The 13,784-nt window shown below is 46.6% G+C and overlaps 1 protein-coding gene across 2 annotated transcripts in view; it reads left to right on the forward strand.

Moving 5' to 3' along the window:
• Positions 1-13,784, forward strand: part of SHLD1 (shieldin complex subunit 1) — a 75,781-nt gene that overhangs the window by 22,979 nt on the left and 39,018 nt on the right. Inside the window, exons 1-3 of one of the 2 annotated variants that reach the window (XM_061356143.1) lie at positions 8,357-8,521; positions 8,942-9,020; positions 12,133-12,302. In XM_061356143.1, the coding sequence (XP_061212127.1) occupies positions 8,392-8,521; positions 8,942-9,020; positions 12,133-12,302 (379 nt within the window). In that variant the 5' untranslated portion in view covers positions 8,357-8,391. Of the gene's footprint in view, positions 1-8,356; positions 8,522-8,941; positions 9,021-12,132; positions 12,303-13,784 lie in introns of those variants that run through there. The other variant, XM_061356144.1, reaches the window with a different exon arrangement.

Raw genomic sequence — 13,784 nt, forward strand, 5'->3', positions numbered from 1 at the left:
TTTGCATTAAAAATATGAAAACCCTACGCCCAGTTTAAATAAAAGCTTCAGCAGTGAATTGGAGGCAACTGAAGTACAAGTTACTTCAGTCTCTTAAGTTACTGGTTAGTTTCTTGTTGGTCTTCAAATTACACTACAAACTCTTGGCTTGCTTGCCTGACTGGTACTGCTTTTCAGAATGAACTCATGGCTTGAATCTTCCAGAGCTGCAGGAGAAATTGTGATGAGCACTACCTGCCCTCTGATGCTGAGCCCTGAGTAACCTGGGTCAGAAGAACAGGACCAGCTGGAGCTTCCATGGTATAACCAAACCTTTTTTGGTTTTCTTTTTGGCGTGGTTGGGCAATAACGTTTTTCTTACAAAGATTCATTATTAATGCTATCATCATGCACCAGAAGCCCTGCTGTATACTGTTGTTCCTTGAGATGATTAGCAAAAAGCTGCTAAGCTTACCTTTGTCAGCTTGTATACATATGAATCATATATATAATTTCATTGACTCTAAAACCCATTTGAAAAGCTGCAAACTTTCTTCCAAAATGTCTGCATTCCAAAAATACAGCATTTCTTGTCAGATAAGTCAACATGAGATTTGAAAACAGTGGGCTTTGATGTTCTGTCTTGGAGAATGATAGACTTGCAGTGCCAAGCTGCAGTGAGTGGCAGTGTGGTTTGGTGCCTGTGTAACTTCAGGCAGAATCGTAATGCAGAAGAGGAAGAAGGCTACTGTTTTCTCCACCTATAAAGGAGGTTTGTGTGAATCTGAATGCTTGACATCCAGCACTGCTGTCTCCATTAGGAGGAAAAATTGGTAGGACGTAGCCTGATAGGATTTTGACAGCTTGTAACAAGAAGACAGTATTTCATGAACACACGGGGATTTTCTTTGCTCAGGTAGCTGAGTAGCAGGCACACATACCCTTCTTCCCAATTGTTTCTGATGCCTCTAAGCACAAATACCCCAGGCAGTGCTCATTACTTGAGAGGAGCTGTGGCTTTCCAGATCCTGGAGCTGCCCTCCCTTGGTTTAGAAAAGCTGGTCAAAGCAGAGAGCCACAGCCAGCTCAGGATTCTCACGTATCATCAGGCTGTGCTCATGGCTCTGGTATTTTTTCCTCCAAAATGACTGGAAAAAAAAGTGGTAACACATTAACACATGTTGGACCTGTTGTTGTTTGGGGTCAAGGACCTAGTGCCAGCTAATAGGAATCATCAGCAAAACAACATGCAAGCCTGAGTTACAGAGGACTTGAGATGCCCTCCTGGGGTGAAGGAAAGGTGACAAACTCCTTCATTCCCAATCAGGTGATACTTACTAAAAACACAATGGTATCCATGTCTGGGCACGTTTCTGTTTCCTTTTTTGTATAAAGAAGGAGTGCAGAAATTTCCCAGGCTGAGGAGCGAAGCACTGTAGTTAACCAAGCTTCATCGAAGCTTTGCTGTATGAGCTTGGCCAGGGTGCAGGAGAGGTGCCCATGCAGAGGAAAGGCTGTGTGGAGCCAAGGAGCCCCCTGCAAGTTCTTGTACAGCTATCCATGATCTGCATTGGGAGTGATGAGAACTGGCAGTGGGGACAGGAGGGAAAGTCAGTGCAAGAGGCTTGTGTGATGCTGAGAAGAGGTGGCTGGTGCTGCAAGTTGGTGACGCTGGTCCAGTAGGTCACTCCAGTTGTGAAATTTCCATAAGCAAATGTCAGGGAGAGGGTTTGTGAGGGGAAAAAAGGGTCCTCCTTCCTCCCCTGCTTTTTATGGGGGAAAGTTGAAAGTTTGAAGTTACAGTTGAAATCTGCCTGTCAGCGTAATGTAGCCCTGAGGTATGTGCCAAATTCTATCCACTGCACCCTAGTTCAAAAAGCGCTGAGAGGGCAGGATTTGCAGATTGGAAACCAAGATTTGCACCCTTGGAAAAAGAGGTTTCCACCAGGGAATAGGCTCTGTTCTCAGAGTAACGTAAGCTAGTGACTGAGTCACAGCACCTTTGATTTTCCTTTATTTTTAGTTAGAGGTCTCTGTTCCCATGCCTGTCTGGGCCAAACTCTGTCTGTGATCCAGACAGTAGAGTGGTTCAACATAACTGCAAGTAAAACAGCATTCAGTGCTGAGAAATGTGAGTATCAAAAAGCTCCAAGTAAGCATCAAGCAGTCTCTTAAAAATAGCTCATCTAAAAATAACAGATTAGGGAGGGAGCTCTCCTGAAGAGCAGTTAAGGAGCTTACAGCTGGAGACAAAGGACAAAGAACAGCACTCTATCTGCAATGTATCTTTGCTTTTAGGCAATAAATAAGTCTTAGGCCATAGGGCAGGGTCTTTTCTGTATTTGTTCATAAGCAGAGCCTCGGGCAGTCTTAGTCTGATGCTTTGCACAAGTAATTCAAGGCCATTTCCAATGAGTCAGCAACACGGTGTATGAAATCATGCTCCAGCAGGGCAGAGGTCTTGTAGGGTTTTCCTGCCTCAGCCCAAGTTGAAAGCTTTTATCTTACTTCTTCCAAGCTGTGTCAGCACTGGGAGTGGAAAAGCAGGTGAGCAGCAGGGGTTACGTGCCAGCCCTGGAAGCTGCCCGGCTCTTCCTGCTCTAAAAGGTATTACAGGATAGGGTCTCTATAGCAATTGGAGGCCATGAATAATACAACTAGAACTTCAACACCTGGCTTAAATCTTTCACTAGTAGCAGGGGCTTTGTGTCTTTCCTTGAGTCACGAAATGCTTTTGTTTTATGGTTAGGGAGTGGTGATGCAGAAAGGCTCTTTGTAGGAAGGAAATGAGGCCTCACGAAACCCTATGGCTGCATCCACTGTGCTAAAAGCCTAAGCAGAACAAGAATAATAGTGTTACCAGCCTAAAAAACATTCCTTCAAAGTGGATTCAAGCAGCAGCAGATGCAAAGTGGGTAGCCCAAAAAAGAAGAGAGGTAATATCACTCAGAGGGGTAGGAGCCATGACTCTCTGTCCATTCCAGCACAAGCTCTCAAAGAAGACAGACAGGATTTGGTACACGATTGTAAGGAAAAAAAAAATTTGGCTCCTGCTTGTACTGGAAAATTCCCAACATTCACATTTTCAAGGCCCTGCCACAGAAAACTACTTTTTGAAGAGAGAATAAGTTTATCCTGAAATCACTGAATTCCAAGACATGGTTAATACATGAATTGGCTCCCATGATTTCATGTTGAGTTTAGAAGTGGCACCTTAAAAAGTCAGATACTGCTGGCACACTCATAGCAACAGATTCATGGGAGGGGAAAAACAAAAGTCAATTTACTGGCATGTGGTGTTTGAAACCTCCTGTATTTTAGGGTGTTGATTGCAGCAAGCTTAAAGGCTTAAACTCCTAGTACTGAAGGAGGAAGCAAAAAGCATGACTCGTCTTACAGCCAGGGCAGATAAGGCCAAGAATTTTTCAGATGCATGGCTCACCATGTGCATTACTTTCTGTAATGCAGATGACTGCTTGTGTTTGTAAACTTAACCTATCTTGAAGAGAAGTACAGTCACCAAAGTGCAGTTTATGGGGCTGGGGTATCTTGGTAGATGCTTACTTGACTATGCATGAGAAAGACAAGTAGGATAGTTTATAAGGCACATGAAAATCAACAAGGTGCTTGGTGACAGCCAGCATGGCTTCACTAAGGGGAAATCCTGCCTGACCAATTTGGTGGCCTTCTATGATGGGGCTACAGAACTGATGGACAGCGGTAGAGCAGTTGATGTCATATACCTGGATTTCTGTAAAGCGTTCAACACTGTCCCACATGACACACTTGTCTCTAAATTGGAGAGACATCAATTTGATGGATGGACCACTCAGTGGATAAAGAACTGGCTGGAGGGCCACACACAAAGAGTTGTGGTCAATGGCTCAATGTCCGGCTGGAGACCAGTAACGAGTGGTGTCCCTCAGGGATCAGTGTTGGGACCGGTCTTGTTCAACATCTTTGTCGCTGACATGGACAGTGGGATTGAGTGCGCCCTCAGCGAGTTTGCCGATGACACCAAGCTGTGTGGTTCGGTTGATATGCTGGAGGGAAGGAATGCCATCCAGAGGGACCTTGACACACTTGTGAGGTGGGCTGATGCCAACCTCATGAAGTTTAACCATAACAAATGCAAGGTCCTACACCTGGGGCGGAGCAATCCCAGGCACAGCTACAGGCTGGGCAGAGAAGAGATTCAGAGCAGCCCTGCGGAGAAGGACTTGGGGTGCTGGTTGATGAGAAAATGAACATGAGCCCGCTTCAGTGTGCGCTTGCAGCCCAGAAAGCCAACCGTATCCTGGGCTGCATCAAAAGGAGCATGACCAGCAGGTCGAGGTAGGTGATCCTGCCCCTTTACTCTGCTCTCGTGAGACCTCACTTGGAGTACTGTGTGCAGTTCTGGTGTCCTCAACATAAAAAAGACATGGAACTGTTGGAACAAGTCCAGAGGAGGGCCACGAGGATGATCAAGGGACTGGAGCACCTCCCGTATGAAGACAGGCTGAGAAAGTTGGGGCTGTTCAGCCTGGAGAAGAGAAGGCTGCGTGGAGACCTCATAGCAGCCTTCCAGTATCTGAAGGGGGCTGTAAGGCATGCTGGGGAGGGACTGTTCAGTAGGGACTGTAGTGGTAGGACAAGGGGTAATGGGCTAAAACTTAAACAGGGGAAGTTTAGATTAGGTATAAGGAGGAAATTCTTTCCTGTTAGGGTGGTGAGGCACTGGAATGGGTTGACCAAGGGAGGTTGTGAATGCTCCATCCCTGGCAGTGTTCAAGGCCAGGCTGAACGAGGCCTTGGGTGATATGGTTTAGTGGGAGATGTTCCTGCCCATAGCAGGGGGATTGGAACTTGATGATCTTAAGTTCCTTTCCAACCCTAACTATTCTATGATTCTATGTTGATCTTGGCGTTAACTATGAACCTGAATCAGCAGCAGGTGCTCTGTGAGAGGTCAGTCCAAACTCTGCAAGACATTAGCTGTGCAGTTATCACTGTCTGGACACGGTAATGACAAGGAGAGGTATTTCAGTGTAAGTGGAACTGACCCTTTTGAGAGAGGTTTGCTGGTTTGAATGTTTGCCTTTGATGTGGCAAAAACATAAAACACAGTGTCTTTTTATGGGTGCTGAAAACTTAACTGCATCAAATCTGGAGGGACGGGTAATACCCTTCATCTGACCAGGTAACAGAGCTAGATAAATCAGTGAGTTTTAGGGCAACCACACCTTTCTTTTTTTTTTCCAGTGTTGCACAGGTATGGTTTGGGTTTTTTTCCCAGATAAGCCAGTATACTTCCCTAAGTATGCTAACCCAGGTCTGGCTGTGGTAGGAATAAGGATGGATAATACACCTAGACCAGGGAGCTTGAAGATGGCCCTTGTGTGCCTGATGTCATAATACAGCTTTTATATCTTTTGTCTCTGCAGCTGAGCTGCACTTTCCACACTGTATGATGGTTTGCATGCAGAGGACACAGCTGTAGGTGAAGGGAGGGTGATGATGCAAAGGTTACTTGAGAATGCTAGGTGTCTTATAGGTGATGGGGTGATGGAAAAAGAGCTTTTCTTCCAGCCTTCCTGTGCCCTTTTCTATCTGCAGAACCACCAGCAAACCTCACTGGTCTGGAAGGAGTGGACATGAGCTGCCACTTGCAGTTCCTTATCTCAGGGGTTCAAAGAACTCTTTCTTGACCTGGCTTGCCTCAAGCCTGAAAACACTCATTACTGGGGTAATGAGGCTTTTCAGAGGAAAAGCCACTAAAGCACTGTCTGCAGGGCTTGAGGGGAACTTCAGAAGGGGAATACAGTACAGCCTGATCCTCCATCCATTTTAGTAACGGTCTCTACAGCTGGGAAGTAAACCATGTGCAAATAAGTTTTGAGAATAAAGGGCTAGTTCATTGTGAGGAAGTGAGCTCAGAACACTTAACTATACAGACTACAAACTTTGGTTTCATAATTTCTGTTAAACACCAGAACAATCTTTGTATAATTCGACAGCGAGAAAATCAACCTTGTTTGTTGTGTATCCTTAGCATCCCTTCCGCTCTGGGCACTTCCTGCTGAATAGAAGCTATTCAGCTGTTCTGCTGTTTTTATGTACTAAATTCACTCCTAGCTGTTGTGAAAGAAGGAAGTGAGTAGACAGAGTTAATAATCCCCTGTGGTGTGACAGTGGGAAAGGACTTGAAAGACATGAACTTGCTCATTCTGCTCTTTATGAAGACAGACTTTTTTTCTTCATGTCACGTATGAAATTTTTAAGAGGCTAAGTCAGCAGATACACATAAGCTTCAATGACATGAAACTGTACAGCTTAAGAACCTGGCTCTGAGACTGTCAACACTGAAAACTCACATTGCGACAGAGCTGCAATAGTCAGAAAATGTTATTTCCTTTTCCCCGTGTGTCACCCTCAGTAGTTTGGTCTTTGGTAAATGTCAGGTGTGGGGGCTAATTCTGCGCTTCCTGGCTCTCATGCTTTAACCAACTTGAGACATGGCTGCTGGTGTAGTTTATCATGTGCTAACATTAACACACTGATAAAAGGAAGGAGCATAGTGCACACTTACAGACTTGCCATAATACTGTAGGCAATTGTAATCTTTTGGCTGATAATGCAGTCCATAAGGAATAAAGGTAAAAAGTGTAGGTTTACAATGGCAAGGAGACCAGGGGAGTGCTCTGCTCTATCAAGAGACTTCAGGACCTCTCCCTTCTGGTGAGGGAGGGAAATGAGGATTAAGGTCAAAGATTTGGTTTTCCACCTGACAATCAGAAGCAAGTAAGCTTTGTTAATAAGCACTATGGCTTCCTTTACAGTTCTGCTTGCTGGAGTTCTTTGCTTTTCTAGGAGCCAGCAATACCTACTAGTGGTGTTCCCCACTGCCAGAGCTTTTCTAATGGCAGAGACTTGGGATTATCCAGTGGAGTGAAACCACATAGATGCCTGGTTTCTGGATGCTGTAATATTGCATGTGCTCCCACAGCTAAATAAAGGAGATCTGCTGATGGTTTTCATTCCCTAGCTCAGCTCCAGGCAACACTCCCTGCAAGGAAATGAAGCACTCGGGTGCTGCCTTACAACTCATAAAAATGGTGCCATCCCACTCCCTAGAGGAACAGACAGTGAATGGCAAGAGGTAGCCCTGCATTAGAGCAGTGTCTGGGTTTAGCTACAGCCCAGGCAATAGCATGGTTTGCATTCCTACTTACACAGTGACCCCAAAAGTGCAGGCCTGGCTTGAGGGAGGCTGCAAGTACAAGGCAGACTTGCAACTGCTGTGCCTGAAAAGCAGAATCAAAGGCTACTTTTCCCTGTGGGAACCTTCCCCGGGCTTGAGCCAGTTCACCTGGGAGAAAAACAAAGCCCTGTTGGCAGCCATGGGACTTCAAATTTATTTCCTTCCTTTTAACAACTTCCCTCTAAACACATCGGTTTGCCACCAGTAACTTCACAGTCCACAGCTCCCGGAAAACACTACCAAGTCCTTCCCGGTCTCACTGGCAGCATGCGTGCCAAGAAGCGCAGCCAAGCTCTCCCCTGGCAGCACTCCTCCCCGGCAGGCCGGCCAGCAGCGTTCCTCCCCGACTACTGACCACACAATAAAAGGGGCTGCTCCCTGACCTCCGCCAGCAGCAGTGTCCTGGGATGACTGGCTGTGCCATGCACGCTCTGTCAGGCAGCACTGCAATACATTCTCTTTGCTGGGAAAGCATCCAGAGTGTGTCCAGGAGCACTCACTGCCCCCACTAAGAGGGTCAGGATGTCTGTGTTGCTCCCCTGTAAGTCCCGCTGGTGTCCTTGTCACCACGCTGTCATGGCCACCGCAGCCATGTGCACATCCCGAGGTCAGTGTGGCTTGTATCCTATTCCCCAGCAGGGTTTGCAGTACTCCCAGTGTGCTGCCTCTTCAACTGTTTGGTGCCACGTGGGAGAGGACGGATGGGCACCCTTTTGGTGTGCAGCAGCTAACGGCTAGCCTCACATTTCCTCTCTCACATTGACCTCCACACGAACTGTAGATGTGCTCTAAGCCCTAGAAGAAAGACTCGCAGCCTACCCACCTGTTTATGTCCTGATGAGAGGTGTTTGGTTTTGCCCCAGTCCCCACTATGGTGTTTCCCATACACACTGGCGCAGCCCTATGCTCGCCACTCCTCAGGGCTTTTCCAGGCTGTGCCTCGGGTTGGGAAATGTACCACAACGGTGTAAAACGAGCGGTCTGAAGCGAAAACCTGCCTGCGGGCACCAGGTGGGCTGCTGCCCCACCTCGCCAAGCGAGGGGCAGTGGTACCAAAACCTCTCCTTTTGAATTCAGAGAATTACACCTGAGTTAAACGTGTTCTGAGGAAAAACTGACACGAACCAGCTTTCAGATGTCCCCTCCTTTCCCCCCACCTCATTCTCTCTATGTATTTTCCTCCCTCTTGTCTTCCTCCCCATACGCCAGCGCGTCCCAGTCCAGCCGCGCCAGGGGCGGACCCGCTGCCCGCGCAGACGCTGTCGCCGACCCGGGGCCGCTGCTGGGAGGTGTCGCTGGGTCCGTATCAGCCGGGGCTTCGCCGTTCCACACCCTTTTCGGCCCCGCAGTGCCGTGCTCGGGGCCCCTCCAGCCGGGCTCGCCCGCCCGCAGCCAAGATGGCTCTGCACGCTTCACCGGGCTCGGCTTCCGGCAGCGAGTGGAGAGCAGTGGGGGCACGGCCCGGGCAGCTTTTGCGTGCTTTTGGTGTTCCCCTTATTCTTTTCCACAATGTTTTGATGTCCGTGGGGTGCTGCAGACTGCTTTGCTCCTCGGAAAGTGGGGGGGGGGGGTGGCATCCATGCTGAGGCAGAGGGGGTCTCTGGCTTGTGGGGCTCACACCAGGCCTGGGAAGGGGCGCTGCCTTTTGTTTCCCTTAGCAGTGAAGCAACTGGCTGTACAAATAGTGCTTGTTGAAATAATGTGTGTCTCTGCCTGCAGGAAGGGGAAGGAAACGTGACTGGGAGGAACAGAAACCTCCTCTCCTGCACGCCCCAAAGCCAGCTGAGAGGGGCAGCCGGTAAGGCCAGCGCTTTGTGCCCACCAGCATGCCCATCAAACATCTCATGTTGTGCCTTGTGTTTGCACCAAGGACAGGCAGCGTGCATTTGGGAATTCCCAGTAGTAGCACAGTGCAACCAGTTGAGGCTGGCCCAGAGAAAAATCCAGTACTTTTCCTCCTGTGTTTTTTCCTCCTGTGCTTTTCCTCCTGTGCCTTTCCAGTACTTTTCCTAGTTCCAGTGAGCTGGGATTGACAAAATCCATACTCCCGAAAGTATGTTTTTCCTCATTGCTCAGTGAAAATAATGAGGTAATAGCAGAGGGTGGGAAACAGGATTTAGGTTTCATGGGCCTGTGGTTTGCTCCACATGCTGGGTTACGTGGCCTTCTTTGAAGCTCATTTCCTGATTGAGGTTTGACGCAGCACAAGCTATCGGTGTTGGTGTCAAAGCACCGCTAGATAAACCTGTTGGGGAAATACCTGCTCCTCCGCAAGAGGGAGGGAAGGATGCCAGCTGTAATTCACTTCTCTCCTTCATGGGTTTTGAATAAACAGCCCATCTGGCACCTCCTTACAAAGAAAGTCTTGGCTTTATTTCTGGAGTGTACAAGCCCCTTTCCAGGTCTTGGTTGCTGTCAGAAGATTCAAGGGCATTACTGGATGTGCTTTGCTGATTCCTAGAAAATAATTTTCTCTGTACCAGACCCAGCAAACAGTGGTATATGTGGTGACTGACTGTTGACATCGGCTGGCATATGTGCTTTGAAAGGTCACACCATCCATCAGCCCGATCAGCTGACACAAAGCATGTAACTGACCTGTTTGTTTCATTCCAGTGAGCTGGGATTGACAAACCGTGAAGGAAGGAGTAACACACTGTTTGCTTCCGGACTGTGGCCAAGGGGTCTGCTGCTGCGTTGGTACTGTTCCTAGGTATGGCACAGAGATAATGGTGTGTCTCTTTCTTATGCCTGAAGGGAAGAGGGCTGAGCTAAAGTCTTAACTTATCCTCACCACGGAAATCTCACCATCAGTTTTGGGTCTAGGGCTGCTGTATGCTTGATTTAGGAGGATTGGAGGGAGTTGAGCTAAGGGATTTCTTTTTATTCTCCTCAAAAAAGGGTGGTTTCTTTTATCAGAACCTGATTGTCCATGGCTGCACATGTTGTTAGTCCCATTGTGGCACTACAAGGAAGGATGCCAGCATGGGCAGCTGGCGTAGGACAACAGTGGCCCATAGCAATGATGGCCTTAGGTTGCTGTGGTACCCCACCAGGAGCTCCTCTTGCTTTAATCTTCTACTTGCTCTTGGATAGGATTGGTTGAGTGTTTGATGTGGGTTTTATTCACAGGCCAAGAACTGAAGTAGGCAGTTTTGTTCTCTAAAATATTCTTGTACTTAAAAAGTACCACAAATCACGAAACGTTCCTCAAATACTGTTTTCTCCTTACGTTCCTTATGCACGGATCATCTGTGTTTTAGGATATGAAGAGGAATGGAGGAGAAACTTTCCTTTGCAGTGACTCTAGGGGGCAGAGGGTTGTGTACTTTGTTTTATTTTTAACCTCCCGCTCTTTATTTTGTTCTGGAAACTTTCTGTGAATGCATGGATCTTGCTTGTCCCTCCAAGGCAAGGCAGCTGGTGTCTTCCCTATCACAGCCAACATCTCCACTCTGCTCATTAGCAAGTGTCATTCCATCATCTGCAAAGGTCAGAGCTGTGTCTTAGCTGCAAGTTTACTCAACACAGAAGCACCTAAAGAATGGTGGGTTAAAAGAGTAATATACAAGGGGTATTTACTTCATTTTTCAGTACTAATCCCTTCTAGGGATTTCCTTGGCCCTTGGGGCTGTAACATCCTTCACTGACAATACCCCTGAGATAAGTGTGTTGCCTTCTTCATTTTACAGAAGAGGAGATTAATGTGAGCCTGCAGTGTCCAAGCCATTTCCTAACCACTATGTCTGGTTCTGTCACTCTACCAAAATTGCAGAAAGATACAGCTGGTGAAGGGGGCAGCACAAATAGCCACAACTTGCTTTTTTTTTTTAATTTTTAATGGCATATAAGCAGACAAAACAGATGAAGGAAAAAACTTGCACAAAATCTCCTGGGGTCTCTGTAAGGGCTGGGAATGAAATTCACTTTTCACAAGAAACACTCTTGTTCTGTCCGTGTTTTTTCCCCTCACATGGAAACTCAGGGTGTTTGGAGCTCTTCTGCATCTCTCCTTGAGACCCCCTCTTACTGAGTCAGTACTAATCATTGTTCAGCCGGAGGATTCCTACTTCCTGTTCGTTAATTCTGGGAGTTCCTGCCCAGTCAAGTTTTTGCCTTTCGCTTCTCTCCTGCCCCAGACACTTGTGTAGCTGTGCTTGAAGCTGCTGGCCTGGAGTGCTTCCGTTTCATCCTCTCCAAAAGAGTTGCCTATCCACTGTGGCCCTTGATGTGGAACTGGGTAGCACCAGGCCTGTCCTGCTGCCTGCTCAGCTGTGTGTTCTTGCCTTCTTCATAGGTGGACTGGTTGAGGGAGCTCAAGAAGAGGGTGTTGGGATGTAGGGAGGTTTCAACCAGAGTTTTCCAATGTGCTGTGCACAGGGAATGCAACACAGCTGCCCTAGTGTCTCCACACTGGGGAATGAATCCTTGCCATCCATGTGAGACTGAGAGTACCAAGTTTTAACGTGCTCTTTCCTTCTACTAGTGTGATGAACTTCATGAACTGAGCCAGGAGGGATAGGTTTAACTTGCGGTTTTTAGAAGTATCAGTGGAAAGGGAGCCTGTAGAACATGTTTCCTTTTAAACTGCACACGTGCTATACCCTGAGGGGAATATACTTCATCGCTTTCTAGTTTTGGGCCTGAATCTGTACTGCTGAGAAGTCTCTAGGAAAGCCAGATTTGTTGTGGACTGCTAGTTATCCTGGTTAGGCCTATTGTCTATGGGTTTTGGTGGTGTTCTTTCATTACATCTTTAAACTTGTTCTGATTTTCTTAAATGAAGTATAGATATCCTAGAACAGCTTATCTTGGCTCATAAGCAGTGCAAAAATGGGAGATCAGTTGTGTTGACTTCTTAGATTTTCATGCTCTAAAAGCCCAGCTCAATCACATTTGTGTCTCTGCAGTGGGACCATGGAAAGAAAAGAGGTGTCACCAAATCCTCACTCGGAGGAGAGCAGCGTGTTGGACCTACCCTCTGTTTGTGACCTAGGAGAGTGCTTTCTGCCTCCATACAGTTCTGAAAACAGTGAGGAGCTTTTTCGCTCTGTGGATACCTTTCCCTCTCTGCCCACAGGTAACAGCTTCTGCCTCTCTACATGCTCTTTCTTAGCCAGTGCCTCATTTGAATAACATTTTAGGCAGTGCATCATTTGAATTTGCATTATCTGTTTAGTCAGTGCATATTTGAATAACTGTGTCTTAAAACACAATTTGCCAGAACTACTTTGTTACAGCGTGACAGATTCAGTGTGAACTGTGGGCTGATGAGACACAGGAGAGGAGTTTAGCTAATGTCAGCTGCTAATGGTTTGACAACATTGTTTCTTCATATTTAGTATGTTCTCAGAGGAAGAGGGTTACTTGAACTAACCCACTGAGCAATCCTCCAGACATCAGTAGGAAATACTGTCTCAAATTACCACAGTTAGTAAGAAATGTTTTTAAAGTTTTCCTTATGTTCTTCATATGTCATCTTGTATCTGAGAATGAGCTCAGCATGTGGCCTCTGTAGCCCATATTAACAGTGTAAATTAATGTTAACAGTGAATATTTGCTTGTGCTAATGAAATGAGTGTGAAGAGATCCGCTTAAGTTCAACGCTTGGGAGACAGAAGTTTCCTCACTTGAAGGAGAACTTATTCCTGCAGAAATAGCATGTTAGGTCAGCCACTGCTTCAGATTCTTAGGAGTAACGATGCATCTGAGAAGATCAAGAGATAGCTGGCACGTTCTGACAGCACCACTCAGCCTAGTCAGTGAGAAAATACTGCCAAAAAGTGTGAAATCAAAATGCACTGGCCTAGTGATACTTCTTACCTTGTATTCAAACTGGCTGGGATGAAGGTTATAGTGATTATATTTAGTATTGTAAAGGGAAAAAAAATCTATCAGCAAGTAACTTGTGGAGGTGGTTTGTCAAGTCACCCAAGCAGGTGAAATATTATTGATGACATTTCTGGGGCGTTTTTGGAGTCTTAAGTAGTGTAAAGGTAGAAGTTGGCTCCACTCCTTCCTCTGGCACTGGGGTGGTTTACTTTGGCCTAGTTCCAAGAAGTTAATTTGAATTCAGCGGGTGAGGTTTTTCAGTGGCAATTCCATTACCCTGCATGCTAAACAGGTAAGCAGTGGCATCTACCAACTGATCTGGCCCTGTTGATGTTGACCAGTTGCCTGTGCTTCACCTCTGGTTGTGGGGCATCCAGAACTGCAATGAAATCTGCAAACAGTAGCTACTAGTGCTTACTTAGCTTTTCCTATGCAGCCCAGGAAGTCACATGTGTTATGTTACTAATTATGCAAATCTTGTACTGTAACCTCTATTTTAAACCATGATACATATCACATTCCATGATCCATACTGCATTAGTGGAATTGTATATCTCGTTTGAGGTTTTGCTTTATTTGTTGTGCATAAGTGGTGACCACCATGGTGTGGAATGTCCGGAGCAAGCCTTTTCTGCTGTTGTGTCAGAAGGATGTGGAGGTTCCTCTAACAGTGAGACAGGCTGGAAGGCATTTGTTTACTCAGATTTCACAAGCCTTGTGTCGCAGGTAT

Source organism: Neopsephotus bourkii, unplaced genomic scaffold (assembly GCF_033783945.1).
Source record: "Neopsephotus bourkii isolate Nb327-2 ecotype Australia unplaced genomic scaffold, CSIRO-AGI_Nbou_v1 NB_845, whole genome shotgun sequence".
Lineage (NCBI taxonomy): Eukaryota > Metazoa > Chordata > Aves > Psittaciformes > Psittacidae > Neopsephotus > Neopsephotus bourkii.